At 41.7% G+C, this 27,938-nt stretch overlaps 1 protein-coding gene across 1 annotated transcript; it reads right to left on the reverse strand.

Moving 5' to 3' along the window:
* Positions 1-73: 73 nt before the first annotated feature.
* ropn1l (rhophilin associated tail protein 1-like) lies at positions 74-27,712 on the reverse strand. Its single transcript, XM_060849901.1, has 6 exons — positions 27,692-27,712; positions 11,563-11,698; positions 8,375-8,498; positions 4,151-4,312; positions 1,541-1,716; positions 74-125 (listed from the first exon to the last, which is right to left on the reverse strand). Exons 2-6 carry the CDS (start codon positions 11,691-11,693, stop codon positions 74-76), a joined length of 645 nt encoding a protein of 214 aa, XP_060705884.1. The 5' UTR covers positions 11,694-11,698; positions 27,692-27,712.
* Between the last annotated feature and the right edge of the window lie 226 nt (positions 27,713-27,938).

The following is a 27,938-nucleotide window of genomic DNA, read 5'->3' on the forward strand; positions in this document are numbered from 1 at the left end:
ATGTGCCATAAAAATTCAACTTTCGTATCAACACTGGCAAAGTTCAGCTCGGCTGAAGGTCATGTAAAATCTGTTATGTACTCAAACGATTATAGTTTGTAGGTTGCCGGTAAAGATCATTTACACTAAAAAAGTAAAAGGTATAAAATCCAAAAATCCAGCAATTGCTCCCTAAGCTCTAAAACACAATATTTTAAAAACATTTTTAAAAGTTCCTTTTTCACTCTTTCATCCATTCATGTAACATCATCTTCATTTATCCACTTACAATATAATGCTGCACATTCCACACTAGTATAGACTGCCCTCTATTGTTCAACACTGATTATGCATTCCTCCGAGATATAGGTTCCTTTTCTTTCTTAACCAAGCTGATGTTATATTTATGAGTGATGAAGTCGACCAGATGCAAGGGGTAACTGCATTGAAATCAGGAGTAGGCATCCTGGCTGATTTTCTGCTCACTATTAAAGGACAGTGGTCAAATATAGCATCTTTGTGGCCATGGCAACTCAGGTTTCATGATCATTTTCATTTTTATGGCTCAAAGGGTCACTGCATAAACATGCAGGGACATTGAATGAATGACAATGATTTATTGTCATGTGCATCTTACAATGAAATAAAGGGAAAAGATTTCACTTGTCACTATAACCCTGTATCATTTCAATAGTTTAAGAATAATAGAAAATGAAAAGATGTAGCTGAACGAATTCTGAGCCAGCTCTGAACCACCACTGCCTCATCAGACCCAACTAGGCCTGGCTTGCTCTCACTCTCATCCTGCTGGAGATGCTGAAAAAGGCTTTTCAAGAGAAAATAAAAGAAAAAGTAGCCATCTTATTCTGTTTTTAATCTCAAATTTCCAGCGTCTATTTTCATAATAGACCATGAAAAGAAATCCAAACTCTTCTAAAGGTATTTAAATATCAAAAGGGTAAGAATAAGAGGAGATGAGGAACCAAAGGTAGCTCTAGACATAAAGGCAGAGGTTGAGGTACTACATGAAAACTTTGCAGTTTTCTTTACCAAGGAAGATGATGCTGCCTAGACATAGTGAAAGAGCTTACAGTTCAGATGCTAGATGGACTAAAATGTTATGGAGGAAGTTTGAGAAAGACTGGCTTACTTCAAGTTGATAAATCACCAGGAGCAGGTGAGAAAAATGTGAAGATGCTGACAGAGGTAAGGGTGGAATTCGCAGAGGCACTGGTTATAAATGTCCTATCTTCTTTAGATATAGAGGTGTGTAAGAGGACTGGAGCACTGAAATTATTTTACTACCTTCAGCACTATACCTATTCTACTACCTAGAATTCCTTATGAAGAATTAAAGCAAACATAGAAAGGCAAGTGATGATAAGATTCTGCTGATATTCATATCGTTATAACTCTTAATGTAATATTGTCTTATAGTTGTTATTCTGTATTCAATTTTAAGTTTAGTATTCAACAAGTGTCATTCTGCACTTTTTTAAAATCCATTCAATTGACGTTAGAAGTCCCCAAAAAGTCACAGTTGACCTGTATTTATACTCACACATCTTCCTGTAAAGCCTGAAGAGTTGCATGAATTTCAGACTCCGTAATTTCCTCATCCATCATTGCTAAGTAGATGTACAAATACTTGAAGGTTTCAAATTCGATGTGGGCAGCACCTCCAATTGGGTCGGTCGTTAGGATTTCACAGGCATATTTCAGGGCACTGAATAGAGTCTTAAAAAGAATTTTATATATATGTCTGTAAATGTGATCATATGGTTCTGTTGATGTTTACAGCATAAGTATTTCCCAATATAGTACAATATAAACAGTGCCTCTGGAATTGAGAGCTCTGCAGCTGAGAAAAGATGAGTAGAATTTCCCTGAATAAGTGAATATCCTTTAGATTAGATTACTTACAGAGTGGAAACAGTCCCTTCGGCCCAACAAGTCCACACCGGCCTCCCGAAGAGCAACGCACCTAGACCCATTCCCCTACATCTAACACTACGGGCAATTTAGCATGGTCAATTCACCTAACTTGCACGTTTTTGGACTGTAGGAGGATACTGGAGCACCCGGAGGAAACCCACACAGACATGGGGAGAATGTGCAAACTCCACACAGACAGTTGTCTGAGGCGGGAATTGAACCCAGGTCTCTGGCGCTGTGAGGCAGCAGTGCAAACCACTGTGCCACTGTGCCACTTATCTATGATAAGCAAGGCTGATATGAATGGTGGTAACTATAATAGGAAACCTCATTACAGTATGCAATTAATAGTGTGCTACAATAAGATTTACTGACTGTGCAAAAGTGGCACAAGCAAATCCCCAGTCAGCCTTAACTTCAACAATGTTTTCCCAACTTCAACAATGTTTTCCCAAGTCCCACTTGCTCCTACCTTGGGAAAAAGGAGTCCAAAAGTCTGTACATTGGATTACTAATAGGACAAATAGGTAGAAGAAAATCATTTCAATGGTGGTATGAGACAGCTATGAGTGGTGGCCTCATTCATGTCTCAGTTTTGGCACTTGCTTCCTGCTGTGCACAACATTTAAATAAAGTATGGGCAGGATTTTAGAGTGAGAACCCTGATGTCAGCATCAAATGGAGGTCGCTACCTCATAATACTGGAAAGCAGTCATCAGAATTCACAAATAGCATTGACCCTCCAGAACTTTTACCAGCCTGTCAGTTACGGTCAGAAAGAAAAAGCGGACACCTCCTCCTTATCCTCTAAGCAACTTTAAAACTAAAATAAATGCTACAGCCAGTAAGACTACGGTCTTGCAGGAGAAGCTTCTCCACAGACTGGCTAATGAGCACAGCTGAAGGTGGGTGGAGAAAATGTGGTCAGCAGTCAACAGGCCACCTATCCTTGATGCCTCACAAGCCTACATCTCTTTCAACAATTCGCCTTAACTGGCCATGTCCTCACTTCGATTGGTTAGTCACTGCTTGAAGGTAGGAATCACTGTGAAAATAGTTCAGGGTCAAAATGTTCCACTGTTTCTACAAGTATAATATTTTGGATCTTTTGACAGGCAGTTAAATAGTCCTTAGTTGACAAATGAGTGTGCTGTTTATTTTACCTTACTTAACAGAATTTGATATTATTGATTAACTCAGTGCTTTAGTTTTGCCAATGGGTATATCACTGGGGAATTTGAAATGTCTGAGCTAAACAAGGGGTAAATTCAAAACATTTAAATAAACTGAATAAGTATTAATCACCTAGACACCCTTTCCAAAATTATAAGTCCTGGTGCTCCAATCCAATAAATTTTAAAATGTCATGTTTATCAACAAACTCCTTTGTAGCTTTGCTCATTCTGCAACCTTCTCCTGCCTTTTATCCACTCCCATCCCTTTGTTTCATCACTGGCAGCTGAACCTTCAGTTCAAAAAAGTCTTGGTTCAAAAAGGGAATAGATTTGTATTTGATTACCATGGATTTAAATATTTTAATCTGTGGAATGCTAACCCCTCAGGTGGTCAACTGGGTTGCCTATTCAGAAAATCCTAGAAAAATAGAGAGAGACACAAAGACACTGGAAACACATTATTTTAAGCTCTAAGTTCTTTTATGCCATTTTAGGACCTTACAACCATCTTCCCTTGGGATGGAAGCCACAAACATGCTCTGTTGCTCTGTTTATTTGTTGATATAGTCTGAGTGGCAGGACATATCTTGATATTTTCGTTCCCCCATTAAGAGCTCCAATCTAAGTTGAAGCCTCTGTTGACTGAGGGGATGACAAAAACACCTGCCTTGGTCTTTGGACTCTTGATGGTTGTCAAGGACCTTATTTTAACCCAGTTATTGGAGTTAACCTATTATACAGTCTAGAAATTAGTATTCACTGACATGAAGTTGGCAATCTCTAACAAAGTAACCCTTGTGGTAAGTTTTATATTAAATGACATAATTGGCTTTTTATGAATACCATATCTATCACATCAGTTCATGCCATGTACTATAGCGCTGCACTAGTTTGTTTATTAGTACAACCTAATAACAGAGAAAGTGAGAAATTCAACAAATAATGCAAATATAATGCTCTATTAATGTGTCATGAACATTTCATTGTCTATTTGGCTGTTTTGGCATTTTAAGGTCTGTGTTAGTTTTACAGATATAAACAGGTTACAAAATTATACATACCCCACCCAAATCGCTGCAAGCAAGAGCCAAGAATTTCATCCATTCAATCTCATTCTGTAAATTGCCCAGTTGCAGAATGTTTTGTAGTTGTTGGAATGGCAATCCTAGGTCTTTCCATTTTTCCATTAACTCAAGCTCGTCAACAATCATCTTTGAAGAGAGCTAAAGCACATAGGTACATGCTTTTAAATGTTGATTTTCAGTACAGTAATATTTAAGGACCTTTACAAATGTAAAGCAAACATCAATTCATATCCGATAGCAATCTAATGCAGCTAATACAAATGCGTACAGACATATATAAAAAGAGAAGGAACATTCCTTCAATTTACCGAGTTCTTCTCATTCACCAAGATAAAGGTTCTGAGCAGAAGGCCCTTAAAGCCCATTTAATCTTAAACTATTTTAGCATTCAGTTTTTTTCTTTTATTCAATGTTCTGTCCTAATCACTCTTCGTTGCACTCTTCAATACCCTACTTTTAAATGACTACCTAACATTGGGGCAGCACAATAGCTCAGTGGTTAGCACTGCTGCCTCACAGCACCAAGATCCCAGGTTTGATTCCAGCCTTGGGTGACTGTCTGTGTGGAGTTTGCACATTCTTCCTGTGTCTGCATGGGTTTCTTCTGGGTGCTCCAGTTTCCTCCCACAGTCCAAAGATATAAAGGTCAGGTGAAGAGGCCATGCTAAATTGCCCATTGTGTTAGGTGCATTAGTCAGAGGGAAATGGGTCTGGGTGAGTTACTTTTCGGAGGGTCGGTGTGGACTGGTTGGGCCAAATGGCCTATTTCCACACTGTAGGGAATCTAATGGTTCCAAATTTAGAAGTGAAATATTGGTGATAAATATAGAGATCACCTATTTAAATGCCAGAAAACATTGCTGACATTCATTTTCATACTCAGGCCACCCAAACTGTCAGTATTTCTGCTGAGGTTTTCTCCCATCTGTGATCAACACCAGACTCGCAGACTCATTTGCTACCATGCCGTGGGCGGCATGGTGGCACAGTGGTTAGCACTGCTGCCTCACAGCGCCTGAGACCTGGGTTCAATTCCCGCCTCAGGCGACTGACTGTGTGGAGTTTGCACGTTCTCCCCGTGTCTGCGTGGGTTTCCTCCGGGTGCTCCGGTTTCCTCCCACAGTCCAAAGATGTGCGGGTCAGGTGAATTGGCCACGCTAAATTGCCCGTAGTGTTAGGTAAGGGGTAAATGTAGGGGTATGGGTGGGTTGCGCTTCGGCGGGTCGATGTGGACTTGTTGGGCCGAAGGGCCTGTTTCCACACTGTAAGTAATCTAATCTCTTGTAATCCCAGTTTATGGCATGACTAGTCAAGTTGGATCCCAGAATGAAATGAGACTTGATAGATTACATAGTTAATTTTTATTTGGTTAGTTAATGTGGTGATTAGTCACAAACATACTCACACAAGACTGCAATTATTATTTGACAACAGAAGAAATGCTTATTACAAAAATAGAAAAGAAACAAAATAATTTATATTGATATATGACAGAAAGATCTGAACACAAACAGCAAAATAAAGTCTCAATATGTCCTTCAAAGCTTTCTCTAACAGAACCTGAAGTCCAGAGAAATTTTACTCTTACTACAACTCTAAGCTTCTACTTGATCAACTCCTTTTAGTTTCTTTCTCTTTGATTTCAGAGACAATTTTATGATGTTTTCCTAGCTTGCTGGCATAAACATTTCACTATTTCAAGGGCCAAAACATTCTGAGTTCTAACATGGAGTCTTCTAATCAAGTTCCCCAGCATGGAAACTCCACAAGACATCTCCTATGGCAACTGGTTCTCCTCAACAGATCTATGCTTTTGTTTCTTCTGCGCTGAAGTCAAAAACAGAACTAGTCAATTACACTGCCTATCATAGACCTACCAATGTAAACATTTTATCCATTAACAATACAGGGATTCTCCTAAGCACTTGACTGCAGTGATAAATTTAGCAACATCATTCCCTTTGCCCTCATCCTTTCTTTTTAAATTTTCAAAAATTGTATCCGATAACTGAATTAACAAACCATCTCCTTTTTCACAGACTACTCCCCTTCCTGGCCAATTCTGTGAGCCAGAGAGTTTGTTAAACACGACCAGGAAACAATCAAGAGTGCTCCTCCTGTAATATCTCAGTTTCTACCACCACTGCTGGGTGTTCTACCAACTTCATTGAGGAGAAAGTGAGGATTGCAAATGCTGGAGATCACAGTCGAGAGTGTGGTGCTGGAAAAGCACAGCAGGTCAGGCAGCATCTGAGGAGCAGGAGAATCGATGTTTTGGGCAGAAGCCCTTCAAGAGGAATTCCTAATGAAGGCCTGATCCCCAAAACATCAATTCTCCTGCTTCTCGGATGCTGCCTGACCTGCTGTGCTTTTCCAGCACCCCTTTCTCAACAACTTCAGTGAGGCCAATATTTTTGGATCAGCCAGGTTATTCTCCAAGATAAAATCACTTCCTTCCATGGGGGTTTGTTCCATGATTCCAACTACAAGTCCTCCATTTACTAAATCATTCTTTAATGCAACACTGTGCAATTTGACTAGTTTGATATTCCACTTAGTAATATTTTCTCCTTCATAAACCTCCTATAAGACAAATGGTATCATCAGTCAGTATCAGAGACTTGCTCCATTATCTTTCAACAATTTAAATGGTCTGAACAATGAGGAAATACATCTCCCTTTGAATTAATATATTCAGAACCTGATTCTCATTATCAACATGTCTATCTAAGTCTTATCTAAGTCAAATTCTTTCTTCACTTCTATCTGAATTGGCACTAATTCTAGCTGTGGCATTTCAATTTCAGATTTCTCTCCTTTTAATTCTTAATTCTAGCTAATTACTTTAAGCATCTCATTCTTGTGAGATCTTGCTTTTCATTCTATCTTTAATTTATCAGCTAACTTTCTCAGTTTAGCCTTAGTCAAAGATATAAAACAATAAACACTTATGTCTTATAATTCCAGAAACATCTTAGTTACTTTCACAGTTGTTTTGGAAGCCTAATCTGTGCAATAAACTTCTGCACAACACTCCTGTTTTATGTTCAGAACCTCAGCGTACCTGTTACTTTTCAAATGTCGCAGATCACTCTTCTATTCAATAAAGCTGGATTTCAGACAAGCCTCCAATTTGTTATGATTCCAGCAGCTGATACTACTGTATAAGTCAGATCATAGTATGAAACTGGCTTGGCAGATTCATACTGACATTTAAAGCACAGAAAGGGCTATTTGGCCCATTGTGTTCGTACTAGTCAACAAAGATCTGATTACACTAATCTTGACCTTGGAGGCTATGGCAATGCAGGCAAATGTCTAAATACTGCTTAAAAATAATTAGGGTTACTCGATCACTCTTTCAGGCAGTGAGTTCCAGACTTCCACCATTACCTGGGTGATAAAAAAATTCTCAATTCTCCTTTTAGACCACTATCTCTAATGGGAAATCTATGTTGCTTGGTTATTAATTGTTCTGAAAATGGAGAAAATAACTTCCTATCTATCCTATTTATGCTTCTCTTGATCTTATATACCTCTATCAGGTCCTATCTCAAACCTTGGCATAGCCAAGGTAAACAACTCCAGCCTACCAAAGTTTTTCTCATTTGTTTAGACTCTCCAGCACAGGCAGCATCTTGGTAAATTTCTTCTGCACTCTCTCCAGTTTAATTTTTATATGTTTAGTTAAAATAGTATTAATCACTGGAACATATTCACAGAAGGATGTAGAAGCTCTTTAACATGGCTGATCCTCTATCAGAATGGTATTCCCCAGCTCCTTCCCAGTTATCCTTGGTACATTTAGTCTCTAGAAATCTACTTTCTTCATTCTTAAAAATATTCAGTCACTTGGTGCTTACAGCTCTCTGCAGCAGAGTTTCACAGGTTCACCAGCCTCTGAGCAAAGACATTTCCCCTCAACTCAGTCTGGAATGGCTTTCCCATATCCTGACGACCTCCCAGCCAAATAATATAGATAATATGAAAGACAGCTTAGAAAGATCTTAGCACAAACAGCCAGGGTAAACAAAATCCCTGCGTCCAATCTGCCCAGTCTTTTCAAATAAAAACTGGGAACATTTAACGAGTATAAATGCAAGCAAGGAATTGTGGTCATTTCGGCAGTGATGGTGTGTATTTTCAGATTGTTTCTAATAGCAGTCTTAAAGGGCATTCTTTAACATTCCAGTATGGTACCTGATTGTGCAGAATCTTCAGAAGACCTGGTGTAAGACCAGTGTTATTTTTCTGAGTTGCCACTGGCATTTCATACCGTTCCTTCACTGGAAGGGTTTCACCTTTAGACAACGCTGAAAAATACCTAAATTAACAATAATGATCAGAATGTGCCATTAGTTTCAGCCATACAGTAATCTATAGAATAGTTATGAATGCACCATCTTGTCACAGCTTGGAGAAGGTAATATTTCTGATAGAATTCTTAAAGCATCTTTTACATTTTATTCCTTTAAAACTACCACTGTCATTCCCCGGGCATTGGTGAAATGAAGGGGGGTGGACAATTCTGTTCTTAATCAGAGCAAAAATGGTTCATCAATAGATGTACTTTTTGTAGGAAAGGGACAGTATTAAAACTAATGGCTATAGCTTACTTAAACTGTTTATGTTCTTTCACTGTAATCGCTCTTCTCCCACTTTTGGAAACCATGTCTTCATCAGCACCTAAATCACCTACTCTGTAACTCCCTCTATTATCTCACTGTCTCCCCAACTGCTGCTACTCCCTGTTCTACCTCATCCCTCCTAATAACTTACATTTATATTTTTCAACTTAAGCCTCTGTGAAAACTTTGGGATAGTTTTTACATCAAAGGCACGAATGGGTGAAAGCTCTTGTTGCTAATAATAAGGGCTATGGAAGCTCAGATAGAGATCAATCAATGTCTAATTGTTTGTGACATCAAGGGATTATGGGAAAGCATGGGAGAATGCCATTGTGGTAGGTGATCAGCCATAATCTAGAATGACAAGAGTAGGCATGAGGGGCTGAATGGCCTACTGCAGGTCCTATGTTCCTATGTTTTTTGAACATACAAATGTCATGACATCACAATTTTAATTTATGCCCACAAGCTCAGAGTTACATAATGAAATGGCCATCTAAAGATGAAGCAAATTTGAAAGTAACTCATTCTGCCCTAGGTACATTGAATGTGTGAAATATTTGCAGTTTGCTTTAGACTTCAAGAGAAGCCAAAATCCAGTTTCAGTGAGCCAAGACAAGATTCTCCAGAACAAATGAAGACTAATTAAAACTGAAGGTAGAACTTATATTAATATGAGAACCAAACCAATCTCAGATTAAATTAACTACTTGTAACGGAAGGCCAGGACATAACTGAATCATTGCAGCAAATAATATGAAGTAAGGCAACAAAATGTGACCAGAGGGTCATCGGATAAAATGAACACTGAGTCATATAATAAATGATTAGAACAGGTGTCCAAAAGCATGATCAGACAGATAAATTTTAAAGTGAATCGATACGGTGGAGAGGAATGTAGAGAGGCTGAGAAGTTTTGATTGGAAATTTTAGAGATCAAGTCCTAGCTAACTACATAAGTAGCTGTTCAGAGAGTCAAAAAGAATGCTGCTGGAAAAGCACAGCCGGTCAGGCAGCATCCGAGGGCCAGGGGAGTTGATGTTTCAAGCATAACCTCTTCATCGGGATTCCTGATGAACAGCTTATGTTCAAAATGCTGACTCTCCTGCTCCTCGGATGCTGCCTGACCTGCTGTGCTTTCCCAGCACCACACTCTCGACTCTGATCTCCAGCATCTGCAGACCTCACTTTCTCCCAGCTGTTCATGGAGGGCAATTAAAATGAGGAGGTGGAGGAGGCCGAAGTTGGTGGAATGCTGAAATCTGAATTGTAGAGTTGTGGACATTATCACGGCAGGGAAGGAGAGACCTAGAGGGATATGAAAATAAGTAAGAGAACTTTAAATTAATTTCCTGTCAGTCAGCCACCGCAGTTCTGCCAGTGCAAAAAAAATGTTTGAGTGGTACCTGATATGATTTAGGAAATGGAAAACAGAAATGGATAAGCTTAAATCGATAGAAGGTTCAAGGAAATTGGCAAATGTAAAGATAGAAAGTTATGGATGAGGGGTTCAATGGTAAATGCACTGAAGCATGGAAGGAGATGAGCACTATGACAGAGGCAAAAGCAGGTTACCTTGGCGACAAGGAGGATTAGCAGATTACACTCTGGTTGAAGTAGGAATGCAAACAGTCTGGTGTAGTCTCAAACAATGAGAACAGGGAAAGACAGCAACTTGTTCACTACAGGTGAAGCTGAAAAAGCCTTCAGGGATAACATAAATATCTTATCCACACTATGGTTATTTTGTTAAATAAATAATGCTTCAAATGTACAAACAGTCTGAGTACATTTAAGTGTTTTTTTTATTCCTGCTTATGAGTATGTGTGAATAATTTTGCAATTTAAAAACTGAATGACATGAACAATGAGAAGAGCTATTTATTTTCAAGGACACGTGCAGCAGAATGTTGAAGAATTGAAGTCTCCAGAGGGTGGAAAAGAGGGGAAGGCAGCTAGGAGAGGGAAAAATGCATAGGTTAAACAGAGACAAAGATGTGGGTGAGAGATTTAGCATTAGGCATGTTGTGGCAGGTAGAGACAAGGGCAGGACAAACATCTAAATGGCTGTTCTTTAAAGTGAGAAGTTTCTTATCCACTGTTATTACGCACCTCTGGAGGAACCTGAATCCAGGAGATACTATCACTGTATCCCAAGAGCCCCTCTAAAATAGCAAGTCTTCGGTCCCTGACTGGGAATTGAACCAGGACTGTGGAGGTGAAAGTATTGAACACTGACCACCAAAGAAGCTTCTGCTAGAATATATGGGGTCAGAAACTCAGATCAAGGTCAAAGTATTAGTGACATAACAGATTTAAGCTAATTACAGAGCCTGGATTTTGGCTCTGTACTATAAAACATTTTGTCATTTAATCTGACCTGCTCTCCACCCAATAAAACACCTTCTTTTGTTTTACTAATTTCCGACCCCTGTCTCCTTCATTTTCTCAAAACCTACCATACCTTCCATCTTTTGGAGCTAAAGACCTGAAACGTTAGGCACCTTTCCATACATGCTGCCTTACCTGCCGAGCACTTCCACTGTTTAAAATCTGTTACGCATCTAACAATTTCTGTTCCAAAGAAAGACCATTAACTATGTTTCTCTCCACGAATGCTGATTCTCCTGGTGAATATTTCCAGCATGTTCTGTTTTAATTCTATTCTTTTACAACCTTGGCTTTATAACTCAAGGTCTCAATACAAATTGACATGCAATTTTGAACCTTTTAGTTCTGATATACATAGGTGTTACTCACGCAGCTGACCACTGAAGAATATCACGTGGCTGGGTCCGGATGGCAGCTTTTGTAAACTGTTTTAAAATGTCCGGAAACTCAGGTGGGATTTCAATCTGCTGAGCGCAGAACATAACATCAGGAAGTGGCATGGCTCCTGTAAAGAAGAATTAAAATGAAAGACACTAAAATAGGACCATATCAGGGAAGCACACCGAAAATCCAGAACATTACAGCTGTGATACTCAAGTCATTTTCGCATGAACCAAATTAAGATTGTTTGATGATGGGAATCTAGAAATGTAAGTAAAACAGAAAAGTGAAAATTTAATACTAAAATCATCGAATGATTACTTCACATATGCCAATATGCCCTCTGTATCTGTGCTGGGTTGCTGCAAGAACAACTGACATAGTGCCAATCTCCTGCCTTTCTGTCTTTAGATAATGATTCAATTTATTTTATTAAGTACGATTGAGTCTGCCTCTATCACACTCTCAGGTTATGTGTTCCAGCTCCCCATTTGCTGTGTGAGCAAATTTTTCTCATGTCACCTTTAGATTATTTTACCAATCAGCTGAAAGTTGGAGCCCTGGGGCTCTCACATCCTTTCAACTAAAGGAACAGTTTCCCTCATGATCAAATTTCTTCTCAACCATCTCCCCTTCAGACAGAACAGCTCCAGTTTCTCCTGTGGTGAAGTCCCTCATCCTTTCTAAGTATTCAAATGAATCTTTTATACAAACTCTCTAATGACTTGACTTCCTTTCTAAATTGCAGCATTCAGAATTGGATGCAATGCTCCAGTTGGGGTGAACTACTGTTTTGTACAGGTTTATCATAACTTCCTTGCTCTTGTATTCTATGTCCTTATTTGTAAAGACTAAGATGCTTTATTAACTGTTCTTTCAACCGGTCCTGTCCATTACCCACTTGTGTGGTAGGCAGAACATCTTTCTGTCTTGATGACAACATGCTTCTGAAGGAATATACCTTCCTGGGACTACTACATTGTAGCAGTCTGAAATGGCTAGCTCCAGCTCTTGCTCCAAGTTTATTCAGATATCTTACCATTCAGGATAATTTGAGGTCAAACGGAGACTTTTCTGGGGTAAAGTGCTGGTGCCATTCCAAGTATGCCCCAATAACTGGCAAATTGTACCAAACGGCATATCCTTTCACAATAGGCAGAGTACTAAGTGCACTAAACTGAGCCTTGTTTGCAATACTTGGAGCACAATGTCTGAAGTTAAAAACGATTCCATGACCGTCAGTATTTATCAAACAATCCTGAATGTGTTAAGAATTATCCAAATAATCAATTGAAAATCAGAATCACAATGTGTTCCACTTACACCTGCTAGAAGCAGGAACCAGCCAATTACAGACAAGAGGAAAGAAACCAGGTATTTTGCCTTCTTGAATTAAACAAAAGCTCAGAGGTCAATAGTTCCCTGGCATATTTGCAACTAAAGAGAGTTGGCTTGTCAACGAATCAGTACCCTTCTGTCGTGTAGTATCAATCATTGAACCCTTTGAAACTTGGCTTTCTTACATCAATCATAATGAACCAAGATGAAAAGCTTCCTCAAAATATTTCTTTTTTCACCAATAATGCTTCGTTCTTATTCATTTTAAACTTAATCAAACTTTTAATGTGACTTTAATATGTGAACTAGCAGATAATCTGAATAAAGCATGTTTACTATAAGTGAATTTTCATTATGAATATAGCCGAGTACTGAATAGTCAAACACTTGCGTAAAATAATTGTCAATGGCTGCAAGATCAGTATGATATCTATTAAATAAAACATAGAATTGTTGCTTTGCTGAACTTCATGTAGAACTGGCAATTATGTATTATACTTTGTTGGGAGTTAAATCACAGAGTATAAGGTTCTGGCATATGCTGTCAGCTGCCTGAATAACTGCTCCTTATTACTGAGTGGGCTGTGATTCCTGCAGGGTTCAGGAGGATGTCTGAGGCAGAGTATAGAAATGAGATCCGTGATAAAGAGGGATAATTCAACAATGCCTGGTCACGTTCTGTTGCAGGATGCAGAACCCAAAGTTCATACTGACGGCTCTTTATAATAATTGGAGCAAACAGTCCCACCTAAACCCGCTGCTGACTGGCTGCAAGCTCAAAAAAGGAGCTCAGCAATGTGGATAAACCAGCACACCATGCTTAAAAGCTACTTGTCAAGGAAAACTACTCATGCAACAGGACCTGCTGGAACCATTTCAGAAAACTAGGCCAGAAATTCAGGACAGCAATGGGAGCAACCTATCAGAGCAAACTCCCAGGTTTTCATGAGCAACTCTTAGTGGTGGTGTTTGAATGGAGGAAGTGACATCATGTATTCATAAGGGCAAGGCAAGTCAGATGAGAGCTTTGCTGGGAGAGTAACCCTGACAATGCTATGGGTTTGCATGACATGATGCATTGGTATGCCTGCTACAGTGTCTTTGGTAGCTATCGAGGCACATGGAGCAGCCTGACTCCAATTTTGCACAAGGCTTCACACAAAATTGAGAACCCCTCCTTTCTGGCAGGGAAGTGGCAGCTAACTCCATGGTCGCACTTGTAGATCCCACAGTCATGAAGCGGCATGTGGGAGCCAACGCCTTATTTTCCCATACAGGTTCACTCAACATCCCAGTGTTGAGATACTGGAAGCACCAGTGATTGCTCAAATTGAGATCATGAGGGCCGTGTGGCCTCATACCTACCCATCTCAAGAGACGCCCACCAGTCTGTGCCCTTGTCAGATTAATGAGGCAAATGCTAATAGCTTCAGGGATGCAAACGTCTGCTGGCCTCATTCAGAATGCCAACATTCGTGTTTCTATTTCTATGATTTGCCAGTTGGCTCTTAGCAAGTCATCCCAGCATGCTGTTGTATATGTTGTGTTGCTCTAGTCCAAGAAAGGGTCCTCAAGACCTCAAGCAGCTCAAAGTTATCCTATAAGGTCATCTGCAGTCTTGTCAGCCAGGCACTATAGGAACAATACACATAGGCGCATAGGACAGTCAAAGTCACCAATAAAACAGCTACCAGGGAATGTACCAGTGTGAGTAGTTAGGATTTGTATATATTATTGGAAGTGTAGCTGGGTAAGGTTGCTACGGAATGGGTTTCGCTTTTTGTCAGTAACCTTTATTTCAGAATCTTGTCTAAGATGACACAGTGTTGGCACAGATGATAGATTGAGAAGTTCGACATTTTGAAGCAATTGTGATCCGAGCGTGAGATCTGAGTGGAACTGGAGTCTGAGCACCCACTCACAGTTTGTTGATTGAGCTTCCTTTTCCCTTCCTCTGCTTTCTCCCAAGATAGCCTCCATAGGGCTGATGACAAATTCTGTGGCTTAATGATAGTGAGGCTGTAAAACACACAGGAAATAACCATGAACCTGAAAACAACTCTTCTAAGTAATGGAGAGCTCCCACAATTGGTCTAAGTAACAAGCCTATTGTTGTACGATGCTGGTTACTTAGCTTGTTCCTGACTGGTTGGCACTGCTGACCATACATCATCACATGGCAGAGAAGAATCTTGAGACAAGGGTGAAGTGGTCATACCTTGTCAGCTATCTGCCAGTAGGCTGAAGGTGGCAGGTAGGGGTAACTGGTGCCAGCGTTCTCTGAGCGAATCTTGGGGGTTGTTGCATACCAATCAGATGTTAATGGTGTGATCTCCCTTGTAGATGTGAAACATCTCCATGTTAACATGTGGAGCCTGCAGATTCATTTACACACCAGCAATTGCATGGCATTCTGTGCCATTGTGGATTCCCCAAGTCTGGAAGTTCCAAGGGCTCTTGCCTCTGCTTCTGGCTCATCATCAAGAAGATGGTGAAGTCTCTACTCATTCTGTCACCTCCCTGATGCAGCGGTGGATAACTAACTGTGACAAACTGCTAATGTCACCTGCTCTGAAGTGGAACAATCCACTCTAGCCATGCTGACCCTGATGGCCATTGGCAGCACCTTCTTCATGGTGGTACAGCTATAGGGAAGCTGGGACATGGTCCTGTCACCATGTTCTTAGTGAAAAGCACACACCTCACATGCCACTGAGGTAGATGTAGGACAAGTGCCCATTGATGGGTCATAAGGGTCTGCCTTCCTCTGTTGCATTTGCTCCATTTACGCAATCAATTGTACCCTGGAACTCTGTGGGAAGCAATGGAAAAGATTGCTGGGTCCCTTGCTGAGATACTTGTATCGATAGCCACAGGTGAGGTGCCGGAATACTGGATATTGGTGTTAACTAGGTGTCACTATTTATAAAATGTGGTTAGGGAAAAGCCAGGGAACTACAGATCGGTGAACCTGCCATCACTGGCAGGAGAGTTGTTGGAGGGGATCCTGAAGGACAGGACTTTCATGTATTTGGATAGGCAAGGACTGATTAGGGATAGCCAACATGGCTTTGTGTCTGGAAAATCATGTCTCACTAACTTGATTGAGTTTTTTGAGGAAGTAACAAGGAGGAATGATAAAGATAAAGTAAGGAACATGATTTATATGCATTTCAGTAAGGCATTTGACAAGGTTCCTCATGGTAATTAGTTAGTAAGGTTAGATTAGATTAGATTCCCTACAGTGTGGAAACAGGCCCTTCGGTCCAACAATTCCACACCAACCCACCGGGAGAACTAGCCAGTTGGATACAGAACTGGCTCAAAAGTAGGAGGCAGAGGGTAGTGCTGGAGGGTTGCTGTTCACATTGGAGGCCTGTGACCAGTGGTGTGCCACAGGAATCGGTGCTGGGTCCACTGCTTTTCGTCATTTATGTAAATGATTTGGATGTGAACACAGGAGGTATGGTTAGTAAATTTGCAGATGACACCAAAAGTGGTGGCTGCAAAAAAAGGTACCTCAGAGTTTAGCAGGACTTTAATCAGATGGGCAGATGGAGTTTAATTTAGATAACTGTGAGGACGATATTTATACACTAAGGTCCAGGGGAGAGGTGCTGCTGACCTTGGAGTGCAGGTTCATAGTCCCTTGAAAGTGGAGTTGCAGGTAGATGGGATAGTGAAAAACTCATTTGAATGCTGCATTTATTTATCAGTGCATTGAGTATGGGAGTATGGGAGCTGTGGCTGTGAAAGACATTGGCTAGGCCACTTTTGGATTACTACGTTCAATTCTTGTCTCCCTGCTATCGGAAAGATGTTGAGAAACTTGAAAGGGTTAAGAAAAGATTTACAAGGATGTTGCTGGGTCGGAGGGTTTGAGCTATAGGGAGAGGTTGAATAGGCTAGGCCCATTATCCCTGGAGCGTCGAAGGCTGAGGGATGACCTTATAGAGGTTTATAAAATCATGAGGGGCATGGATAGGATAAATAGACAAAGTCTTTTCCCTGGTGTGGGAGAGTCCAGAACTAGAGGGCGTAAGTTTAGGGTGAGAGGGGAAAGATTTAAAAGGGAAATAAGCTACCAGGAAGTACAACATTCAAAAGGCATCTGGATAGGTACGTGAATAGGAAGGGCTTCGAGCGATTGGGCCAACTGGGACCAGATTACTTTGGGATATCCGGTCGGCATGGACAAGTTATACCAAAGGGTCTGTTTCCACGCTGTACATCTCTATGACTCTATAACTTTACTGTGGTTAATGGCCCTGTTATGATTTCCTGGTAGTCCTCTCAATTCTTCTGACCTAAGTTTCAAGATTGAACACCACTTCCTTCATAAATTATAGAATCCAGCTGACTTTTGGACTGTGAAGGGAAACCACAGCACCCAGTGGAAACCCACACAGACTCAGGCAGAACGTGCAAACTCCACACAGACAGCCACTCGAGGCTGGAATGGAGCATGGGTTCCTGGCACTGTGAGCCAGCAGTGCTAACCACTGAGCCACTGTGCTGCCTGTGTCCAATTCCAAAAGGCTTACAAAACTCCTCCATTAACACAGACCACAGGACTGCCACTGACTTTGCACCAGCAAACAAAACTACATAATGGCGGCATGGTGGCTCAGTGGTTAGCAATGCTGCCTCACAGTGCCAGGATCCCAGGTTCAATTCCAGCCTTGGGTGACTGTCTGTATGGAGTTTGCACGTTCTCCCCGTGTACTCCGGTTTCCTCCCACATTCCAAAGATGTGCAGGTCAGGTGAATTGAATTGACCATGCTAAATTGGCTATAGTTGTTAGGCGCATTAGTCAGAGGGCGGGTGGGTTACGCTCCTGGAGGGTCAGTGTGGACTGGTTGGGCCGAAGGGTCTGTTTCCACACTGTATGGAATCTAACCTAGTCTACATCACACAAAAGATGTGTGGTTGCCCCTTTAAAGAATAGTAAATGGGGGAAGGTCCTTTGTGTAGCTGATTACAGGCTCAGCTGGGAATGAGGGGATGGCGTCATTAACTAGAGCTTGTGGTGCAGTGGTAGTGCCTCTATCTCTGAGCCTGAAGACCTGGGTTCAAGTTTAACCTGTTCCAGAGGTGCGTTATATCAACTCTGAAGAGGTTGGTTAAATAAAAAAATATGGATTTGGTCACAAATTCCAAGATGGCAGATCGTGAATCAAATCTATTTCTCAAGCCTATTTGACAACAGCCTGACAATTAGTAACAAGATATGACAAGTAACAAATTTTTGTTCCCCCGAATTTGCTGCATTGAGAACCTGAAGTTAGAAATGCTCTTTAAACACAGGGGATGGCTAGTGCATTACCTTCCTCAACCTGTTATCTACATTGCAGGTAAAGTAGCTTACCAGACCTTAGACTGATGAAGCCATTAAATAGGCAATTGACATACAGGATCTCAGTGCACATGCAGCATTAATCATTTGTTCTGTGGAGCGAGACAGGGGCAAGCCAAGTAGTCCAGTATCTTGACTGCCCCTGACTACTGTTGTTTAGTAAGGGGACGGGAGGGGTGAGGGTGGGGGAACATGACACTTTTGCTGTTCCATGCTTTACATCGAACATAGAAAAATACAGCGCAGTACAGGCCCTTCAGCCCTTGATATTGCGCCAACCAAAGCCTACCTAACCTACACTAGCCCAATAACCTCCATATGCTTATCCAATGCCTGCTTAAATGACCATAAAGAGGGAGAGTCCACCATTGCTACTGGCAGGGCATTCCATGAACTCACAACCCGCTGAGTAAAGAATCTACCCCTAACATCTGTCCTATACCTACCACTCCTTAATTTAAAGCTGTGTCCCCTAGTAACAGCTGACTCCATTAGCGGAAAAAGGTTCTCACTGTCAACCCTATCTAAACCCCTTGGAACCCCAATGGAACTCTCTTTGAGGACAAAATTTCACCAGGATCCTGCCTATGAGTTTTTTCTCAATCCACTCCTGTGCACCAAAGACTTTCTGGTTTCAAAATGAGGTCTCTGTTTCCAACCCAACACTAGGCTTTGTTTCACTTCATTTTTTTGTCCATTGCATTTTTATTGTTTTTAAATCCAGGAGTGCTTTTACACAAAGCTGAATGTTTGTTTTACCCCATCACCAAATCACCCATGGTATTCCATTGCTGTTTAGAATTCTTTTCAAAAACCCATCAACAAATCCCTTGTTTGACTAATTGAAAAAATAATGATTTGTAAGCACTGCCCACCAGCAGCACTGCTCTATTGTTTTTGCCCTGAAGAAGGGTCATTGACCCAAAACATTAACTCTGCTTTCTCTTCTCAGATGCTGCCAGACCTGATGAGTTCCTCCAGCAATTTCTGTTTTTGTTTCAGATTTCCAGCATCTGGAGTTTTAATTTTATTATACCATATAATTTTATTAACTGTTGAATAAGCAACAGCCCCTATTATATTACAATACTCTAATTTACCAATAACCTCCAATCTTGTTACTAATGCCCCTGTTACAGGAATTAAAAACCTCCAACCTCCTCATTTTACCAATGCCTCTGGTACACATATAATATTGTTACATCACATGCCCTAATAATAATAATAGTAGATGAAATCTTAAAGGGGCCTAACCAACATGGACGATGGTGAGACTGAGACATGACAGGATTGTGTGAGATAGCCAGTGAGGGCTTTCTCAACATTGGAAGCAACTTGCTATACCCTTTATGTATCTGCTATATGGCGGTGGGTGTTACTTGCTAGGCAGCTGTCAGTTGCGAATTAAGGGGGGCTCTAACTTGTTAAATTCTTTAGCATCTCAGGGCACAACCTATGGGCACTAGCTACACCCACTGCTCATCCACAGACATTGGTATCTGACGTCTGCCAACACATCATGATCCTCATGGCATCTCTTCAATCCATTTACAGGACACTCAGGAAGTACAGATCCTCAGAGCTACTCACGTGCTCTGAACGCTCGATCACCTGCATGCTAATAGCGTCCATGCCATGCCATGTCGATTACAATGTGCCACATCAATCAAAGCATAAAGGCTATCAGTACTGCTGCATCAACAATTTTTTTTGCACAGACAAGTTGCTTCTCATGTTTGTCAATAGGTATCTGTCCAGTGGGAGCGGACATAGACTCAGTCATACAGCACAAAAACAGACCCTTTGGTCCAACCAGTCCATGCTGAACATAATTCCAAACTAAACTTTTCCAACCTGTCTGCTCCTGGCCCGTATCCCTTCAAATCCTTCCCATTCATGTAACTATCCAAATGTCTTCTAAACACTGTAATTGTACTCGCATGCACCATGTCCTCAGGAAGTTCATTCCAAACACAAACCACCCTCTGTGTAAAAAATTTGCCTCTCATGTCTTTTTAAAATCTCTCTCCTCTCACCTTAAAAGTGTGCCCCTTTGTCTATCCTAGGGAAAGACACCTACCAATAGCTCTATCTATACCTCTCATTATTTTATAAACTTCTATCAGGTCGCCTCTCAACCTCCTATGCCCCAGTGAAAAAAGTTTCAGCCTATCCAGTCTTTCTTGATAACTCAAACCTTCCATACCGGCTACATCCTAGTAAACTCTTCTGAACTCTCTCTGGCTTGATAATATCCTTCCTATAACTGGACGACCAGAACTGGACACTCCAGCAGAGGCCTCACCAATGTGCCGTACAATCTCAACATGACTTCTCAACTCCAATACTTGAAGGACTGAGCAATGAAGGCACACGTTCAAATGCCTTTTTAACCACCCTGTCTATGGCACACCATCCTGTTCTTCCAGCACCCACACCATGTGCCAAATATCTGCTTGGCAAACACAGTACCTATTTATACAGCCATGCTGGAAAGTAGGTGGGGACTGCTCTTCAGTACAGTCAAGGAGGAATGCTATCAGTCAGGGTGGGGGTGCCGATTCCATCACTTAAGGGCATAGTCTGCACACAATCCAGGGGCTTAGTCATGGCTATTTGTTTGCTTGGGCTGGGCATGGTGAGGGGATCTGTCAAACTACAGTCCTGGGAGGGGTAACAGGCAGCCCTGTAGGGCTATCACAAGCAGTCAGCGGAGTCATATATCATGAGTTGGAGAGCTGCAATGACAGCAATCAGGAGTCCAGTCAGTCATACCAAGGGGCTGCTCGTCGGAAGTCAGTCAGGTCTTGGGGCAAATACAATCCTAGAGTCTCTGCATTGATCGTTGAGGAGGATGCAACAAGGGAATGTAGGGGCAGTGGAAGGATTACTGCCAAATGAGGTAGGGGAGTCAAAGCTTGTGAGGGGGGTGGTGGGGTGAGAGACACATATGCAGAGGTGAGAACAAGGGAAACTCAAGGTGTATGGGGATAAGCTGATATACCAGCATGGTAGGCTATAGGAGGTAGAGTTCTTAGGAACAATTATCACCACACACAGGGAGAGTCTACAGGGCAAGGATAGGCCTCATTAAGATATAAGGAAGGGGCTAATCATCCGGTCATGCTACACCCAGGTGTGCTCTGCTCTGTACAATTGAAGCAAGTAATGACGTTATGTGATAGATGTTGAGAATGGGAGTAGTCTTCCCAAGAGGAGGATGAGGACATTGCGAAGGAGAAAGCTCTCCCTGAGACTGTCAGAGCTTAACAGTGTCGACATCCACAAGACAAACAGCACCTGGTCGAAACCCAGGTTTCAGTAGATGAGAACTGGGTGCATCAGACCATAATTGCCTGTAAAATGTAGTTGTATATCATCATGCCAGTGTTTGATGGAAGTGAACTGCAGCCTCTATTTGTTTCATTTGTGTTTCCTTTTTGCTGGGTGTTAATAAAAGCTGATGTTTGAAACTATCTAATTGTTTGCCTGTATATACTGTTCCCCTGCTGAACAATGACAAGCTGTGGATCTCCATTGGGCACTGGGTATAGAGTAGTGTTGACTTGGGGAAGACATTCAGATGGGATGTGGCTAAGGATGGGTAAGCTGTGTGCCCTGTTGGTTAAACAGCAAACAGGGTGCGAGAATGGGTTGTAGGTGCACAGGCATATCAATCATGTCATTATGAGCTATCAGCATTGCGATATTGTGGTTGCTGAGCCATTTGTTGCTGTTAAGGGACAATGCTGGATTGCCAATACTCATCTGGGTGCACAGCAGCTTTTAAAGATTGGTTCAAGAAATGCCTGTCCTTTATTGGATATCCAGGGAGTACCAAGTTATTCTGGAAATAGTGCATGGTAGAATGGAGCTAGAGTTGGGCAGGAGGGACACCATAAGGGCAGACTGGTTAGTTAATGAGGTTCATTTGGGAAGGCATGGTGAGAAATCTTGCTATGCTTTACAGTGGAAAACCCTCCAAAAAGCTGGACTCAAACTGAATGTGGTGTACATGGATTTTAGCAAGATGTTTGATAAGGTTCCCCTCTGTAGGCTTATTCAGAAAATAAGGAGGCATGGAATACAGGAAAATTTGGTTGCCTGGATACAGAATTGGCTGGCCCATAGAAGACAGAGGATGATAGTAGGTGGAAAGTATTCAGCCTGGATCTCAGTGACCAGTAGTGGTCCACAGGGATCTGTTCTGGGACCTCTGCTCTTTATGATTTTTTATAAATGACTTGGATGAGGAAGTGGAAGGACAGGTTACTAAGTTTGCTGATAACACAAAGGTTGGTGAACTTGTGAACAGTGTGGAGGGCTGTTGTAGGTTGCAATGGGACATTGACAAGATGCAGACCTGGTCTGAGAAGTGGCGGATGGTGTTCAACCTGGAAAAGTGTGACATGGAAGTGATTCATTTTGGAAAGTCGAATTTGAATACAGATTATAGGGTTAAAGGCAGGATTTTTAGCAGTGTGGAGGAACAGAGGGATCTTGGGGGTCCATGTCCCTAGATCCCTCAAAGTTATCACCCAAGTTGAAAGGGTTGTTAAGAAGGTGTATGGTGTGTTGGCTTTCATTAGCAGGGGGATTCAGTATAAGACCTGCGAGGATATGCTGCAGCATATCCTCGCAGTGGGCAGCACGGTAGCACAGTGGTTAGCACTGCTGCCTCACAGCGCCAGAGACCCAGGTTCAATTCCCGCCTTAGGCGACTGACTGTGGGAGTTTGCACGTTCTCCCCGTGTCTGCGTGGGTTTCCTCCGGGTGCTCTGGTTTCCTCCCGCAGTCCAAAGATGTGTGGGTCAGGTAAATTGGCCACGCTAAATTGCCCGTAGTGTTAGTTAAGGGGCCAATGTAGGGGTATGGGTGGGTTGCGCTTCTGCGGGTCAGTGTGGACTTGTTGGGCCAAAGGGCCTGTTTCCACACTGTAAGTAATCTAATCTAAAAAAAAAGCTCTATAAAGCCCTGGTTAGATCACATTTGTGTTCAGTTCTGGTTACCTCATTATGGGAAGAATGTGGAAGCTTTAGAGAGGGTGCAGAGGAGATTTACCAGGATGCTGCCTGAACTAGAGGACATGTGTTGCAAAGAAAGGTTGAGGGAGCTAGGGCTTTTCTTATTGGAGCGAAGAAGAATGAGAGGTGATTTGATAGAGGTGTACAAGATGATGAGAGGCATTGATAGAGGGGATAACCAGAGACTATTTTTTCCAGAGCAGAAATGGCTATCATAAGGGGGCATAATTTTAAGATGACTAGAGGAAAGTTCAGGGGAGATGTCAGAGGTATGTTCTTTACTCAAAGTGGTGGGTACGTGGAACACACTGCCACTGGTGTAGTAGAGTCAGATATATTAGGGACATTTAAGCGACTCTTTGATAGGCACATGAATAATAGTAAATTAAAAGGTATGTGGGTTAGTTTGATCTTAGAGTAGGATAAAAGGTTGGCACAACATCAAGGGCTGAAGGGCCTGTACTGTGCCATCCTGTTCTATATTCTAAACAACACATAGCCAAGAAACACAAGGTTCAGCATAACATCCCTGTTTACCACAAACAGTCCATTTTGCTATTGACCTCTTGTACAAATAATACTGTTACATCACTAATATTCCAGTTATGCTACAAGATCACCGTTGTACTTGATATCTCATTAATACCATTTTGCCATTATCACCCATTACATCAGTGATATCCCACTTATAAGGTAAATTTCCTATGATTTCACTGATGCCCTATTTTATTATTAACACCCCATTATAGCATAAATATCTTGTTATAACAGTAACACCATGTTATAACTTTAATGTTCTTGTCATACTCATCACATCATGTTATATCACTGATGTTACCACTCTACCAGTAACAACATGAGTAACACAATGGTATGCTTGTAATGACCCCACGATAACAGAATTGACTGTTGAATGTCCCGCTTGTTTTGGTATCATCCTATTAAAGAACCCAAGGATCTTGCATTCATATAGTTCTTTTTCCACAGTGTCAGGACTACTGTATTATTTTAAAATCCTGTGTTGCTTTCAGAACTGGATATTCAGATGAGCCAAGGACACTTTTATGCCTTGGAAAATCCCAAAGGTTTTCTCAGAGATGACGACCAGACCATTTCAGCCCCTAGGCTTCATGGTAGCCCACAAACTCACCACCACACTGAAACAGCTCTTGGTGAATTTAAAGGACCCCCATGCCAACAACAAGATAGAACAAATGTCATATACAAAATACCCTGCAAGGACAGCAACAAACATTACATTGGACAGACAAGCAGAAAACCAGCAACCAGGATATATGAGCATCAACTAGCCACCAAAAGAAATGACCAATTATCACTGGTATCCATACGCACAGACAAAGAGGGACACCAGTTCAACTGGGACAATACATCCAACCTGGGACAGGCTAAAAAAAGACACACACAGGAACTGCTAGAGGACTGGCATTCAAATTAGAACTCCATTAACAAACATACAGAATGGGACTCCATTTACCAACCTCTCAGAAACAGAACCAGAAATGATATCACCCACCACAACAAACCGAGACAGATAAATAGCAAGCAGGACTGAACATCAACACTTCACCAGAGGCTCACTGATGATGTTACCTAGTGTGGTGATGAAACATCTGAGAACAAAACCAGCAGCTCAGTGAGCAATCTTAGAATCTGATCCACAACCTGAGATACAAATCTTCTCCAAAATCTCAAAAATAAAGCACATTATCAAGACAAAGGAGACATGCAGAGAGGTCAAGAATACTTTAGTTTCCTAGCATCATATGTACAAAACTTTCCTGAAAAAGCATCATTGCTAAGAAAACTCTAAAGGAAAGGTGTACACATATGTATGATAAGAGGATTGACATATTTATGAATTACTCAAAAAAAGACTGTCATCAGAAGCATACATCCTACAGTAGAATGACCCAAGAAAGAAGACAACCTTAGAAATCGATGCATCTTAGAAAGAGCTAGGAGCTGCATTACACAAGATAGCAAACCAGAGGCATTTATATCCTATGGTCAATCACAATCTCAACCTGATTCTTTCCAACATTAAGTGTGAGATAGTTGCTCTGGTGTTTGGTATCACAAGATTCCATACCAAGATTTCCCTTTTTTTCCCAAACTTCCAAAAACAGAAGCCAATGTGTGTGAGCACACTGATTTGCATATGTGGAATCTCCCAAAGATCATGGTGCTTAAAGGGAATGTTGTTCCAAACATACCTATTCAGTTAGCAATTCGTTGCAGATAGAGATCACAAACCATTGGAAATTATTTGGCACAAACCACTGACAAATTACCAATTGAACTACAATGACTTTTAGTAAAAATACATCATTTCAATATCTGTTACAAACTTGGAACAAATATAGCTACAGCTTTGGACATGGGCTTACTGTGACCAGCAGAGATTACAACTGGAAGACAAATGAGGAACCTACCAAGCTACCACTTTTTTATGTCCTCCAAGATACAGAGGGAGAATGAAAGTGATGCATGACTGCTGTGTAAATATGAAACTGCCTAATCTGTACATAGGACAGGTCAGAGTCATTCTCCTCAAGATATGTGTTACCCACAGAGGTACCATAATGTGCCGTACACCTAGATCCTACAAAGTCACACCATTGAATGGTGCAACATTGAGGAGAAACAGAAGCTAACTCATGGAACTGTACAATATTCCAATTGTGCACAAACATATATAAAACTAAACTCTGAGAACCCAAAGATGTGGAATATAATCAGGACAACACACAATATGTTAATAACATGCAAGACTCTAGGACACTTTCAAGTCAACAACATTCAAATTCCAGAAAGCTGTGCCAGTCTTCAAAACTCCAGAAAATATAGACCCATTCTACATAACTAACATACCAGCCTGCTGCAGGAAGGTGTGATCTCAACTCAAAGGTTTTAGACAAAGCCAGAACCCCTCAATTAACACACTCTCTTTGGCTTGTTTTGATTGATGACGACACTTTAGCTGCCTTCTTGAACCACTACAGCCTGATATGGAGATTTTTAGTTCCAGATTGATTTTCAAAGTCTACCAAAGGGTATGACGACACATGCAAAAATTGCCAAAACAAGCATCCCCTTTGGTAGACTTTGAAAATCAACCTGGAACTAAAAATCTCCAAATCAGGCTGCAGTGGTTCAAGAAGGCAGCTAATGACCACCTTCCCAAGGGCAACTAGGGCTAGACAGTAAATGCTGACCCTGACAGCGATGCCCACATCCCATGAATGAATAGCAACAAATAAACTGAAATTCTATAGAGCAATAGGTCCTGCCCATTTTGCTTTATCTATGCAGCAAGAGCTGTACTGAGTACTAGCCTCAGAACATAACCACTTTTACTTCTGCTCTCTTTGAAAGCATTGGAAGACCATGACAATGTACATGACACTGAGATACTGACCTGCGCTGGCAGGCTTAGCATCCACAACATATTGAGACAGTCACCAAATTGGGCTGGTCTAACACTGACTTACCAAAGCATCGTTTCTGAGGAGAGCATGGATTGGTGGTTTGGTCTTACGCAGTTCAAAGACCTCACTACAAGGACACTGAAGGCATCCCTTAGGAATTTTTGAAATTGACCTGGGAGAAGCTCACTCACGAAAGAACACCTGGCACAACCAAATAAAAAGTGGTGTGGTCTCCTTCCAGTGCATATCAGAGGCTGAGAAAACCCAAGGAGAGGCAATCTCAAGCCAACAAGTCATGTAAAAATCAAGTGCTTATGGTATCCTGTCCTCGATGCAGCAGAACTCCTCAGATACTGGTCAACCTGAGCAGCCATCCAAACACCCCAGAGGATGAACATGGTGACCTTGACCTCATAGGGTTTTCTTTATATATTCACTCACAGGATGTAAGTGTCTCTGGCCAGGTCAGCATTTATTGGCAATAGGACAGTTTAGCGCCAACCCACAATGCGATGGGTTTGAAGTCATGTCTGGGCCAGACCAGGCAAACGTAACAGATTTCCTTCCTTAAAAGGACATGAGTGAACCAGATGGGCTCTTCTGCCAATGACAATGGTTTCATGGTCATCATTAGGCCCTTAACCTCAGATTCTTCAAGAAGAGGAGTTACCAGAGGTGGTGTAGATCTGGAACTCACTGCCTGAAGAAATGACAGAGGCACAAATCCTCACTGCGTTTAAAATGTAACCTACAGGACTAAGGGTGAGGAAAAGGGAAAGTGGGATTTGCCAGCAGAGGCACAATGGGCAGAACGGACTCATTCTACGACTGACTACAGCCCCACGCTGTGCCTGATGCCCCCCTATCCTGACTGTGCCACTGTGAGTGTATGGGAAGCCCGGCCGGCCCCAGGGAAACAGTGATGGCCAGTTACCAGCTGCTACCTTACCTGCCCGGCTCCGGCCGCTCCGCGCTGGTGGGCGGGGACAGCGGAAAGCCGTGCTGCCATAGGACGCCGGTTACCCGGGCAACCATTGTGTTAGTCTGGTTGCTCGGTTACCGGGCAGCACGCGGATGTTAGCTCACGTCACGCACGATGATGTGTTGAGACTGAGCTGGAAAAATTTGGACAATACAATGGCAAGTAGGTCAGTACAACTCAACATTGGTCAGGGCTGTACAGTTCAGTCTACTGT

This window comes from Hemiscyllium ocellatum, chromosome 34 (assembly GCF_020745735.1).
Source record: "Hemiscyllium ocellatum isolate sHemOce1 chromosome 34, sHemOce1.pat.X.cur, whole genome shotgun sequence".
Taxonomy (NCBI): Eukaryota; Metazoa; Chordata; class Chondrichthyes; order Orectolobiformes; family Hemiscylliidae; genus Hemiscyllium; species Hemiscyllium ocellatum.

What these genes read in the sequence shown, in the direction of transcription:
- ropn1l (XM_060849901.1), bottom strand. Translation starts at nt 11,693, where the DNA reads ATGCCACTTCCTGATGTTATGTTCTGCGCTCAGCAGATTGAAATCCCA. An exon ending in ATTCTTCAGTGGTCAGCTGC is followed by an intron (nt 8,499 to 11,562) that starts GTGAGTAACACC and finishes TTGTTAATTTAG; the next exon opens with GTATTTTTCAGCGTTGTCTA. An exon ending in TGAAGATTCTGCACAATCAG is followed by an intron (nt 4,313 to 8,374) that starts GTACCATACTGG and finishes TATGTGCTTTAG; the next exon opens with CTCTCTTCAAAGATGATTGT.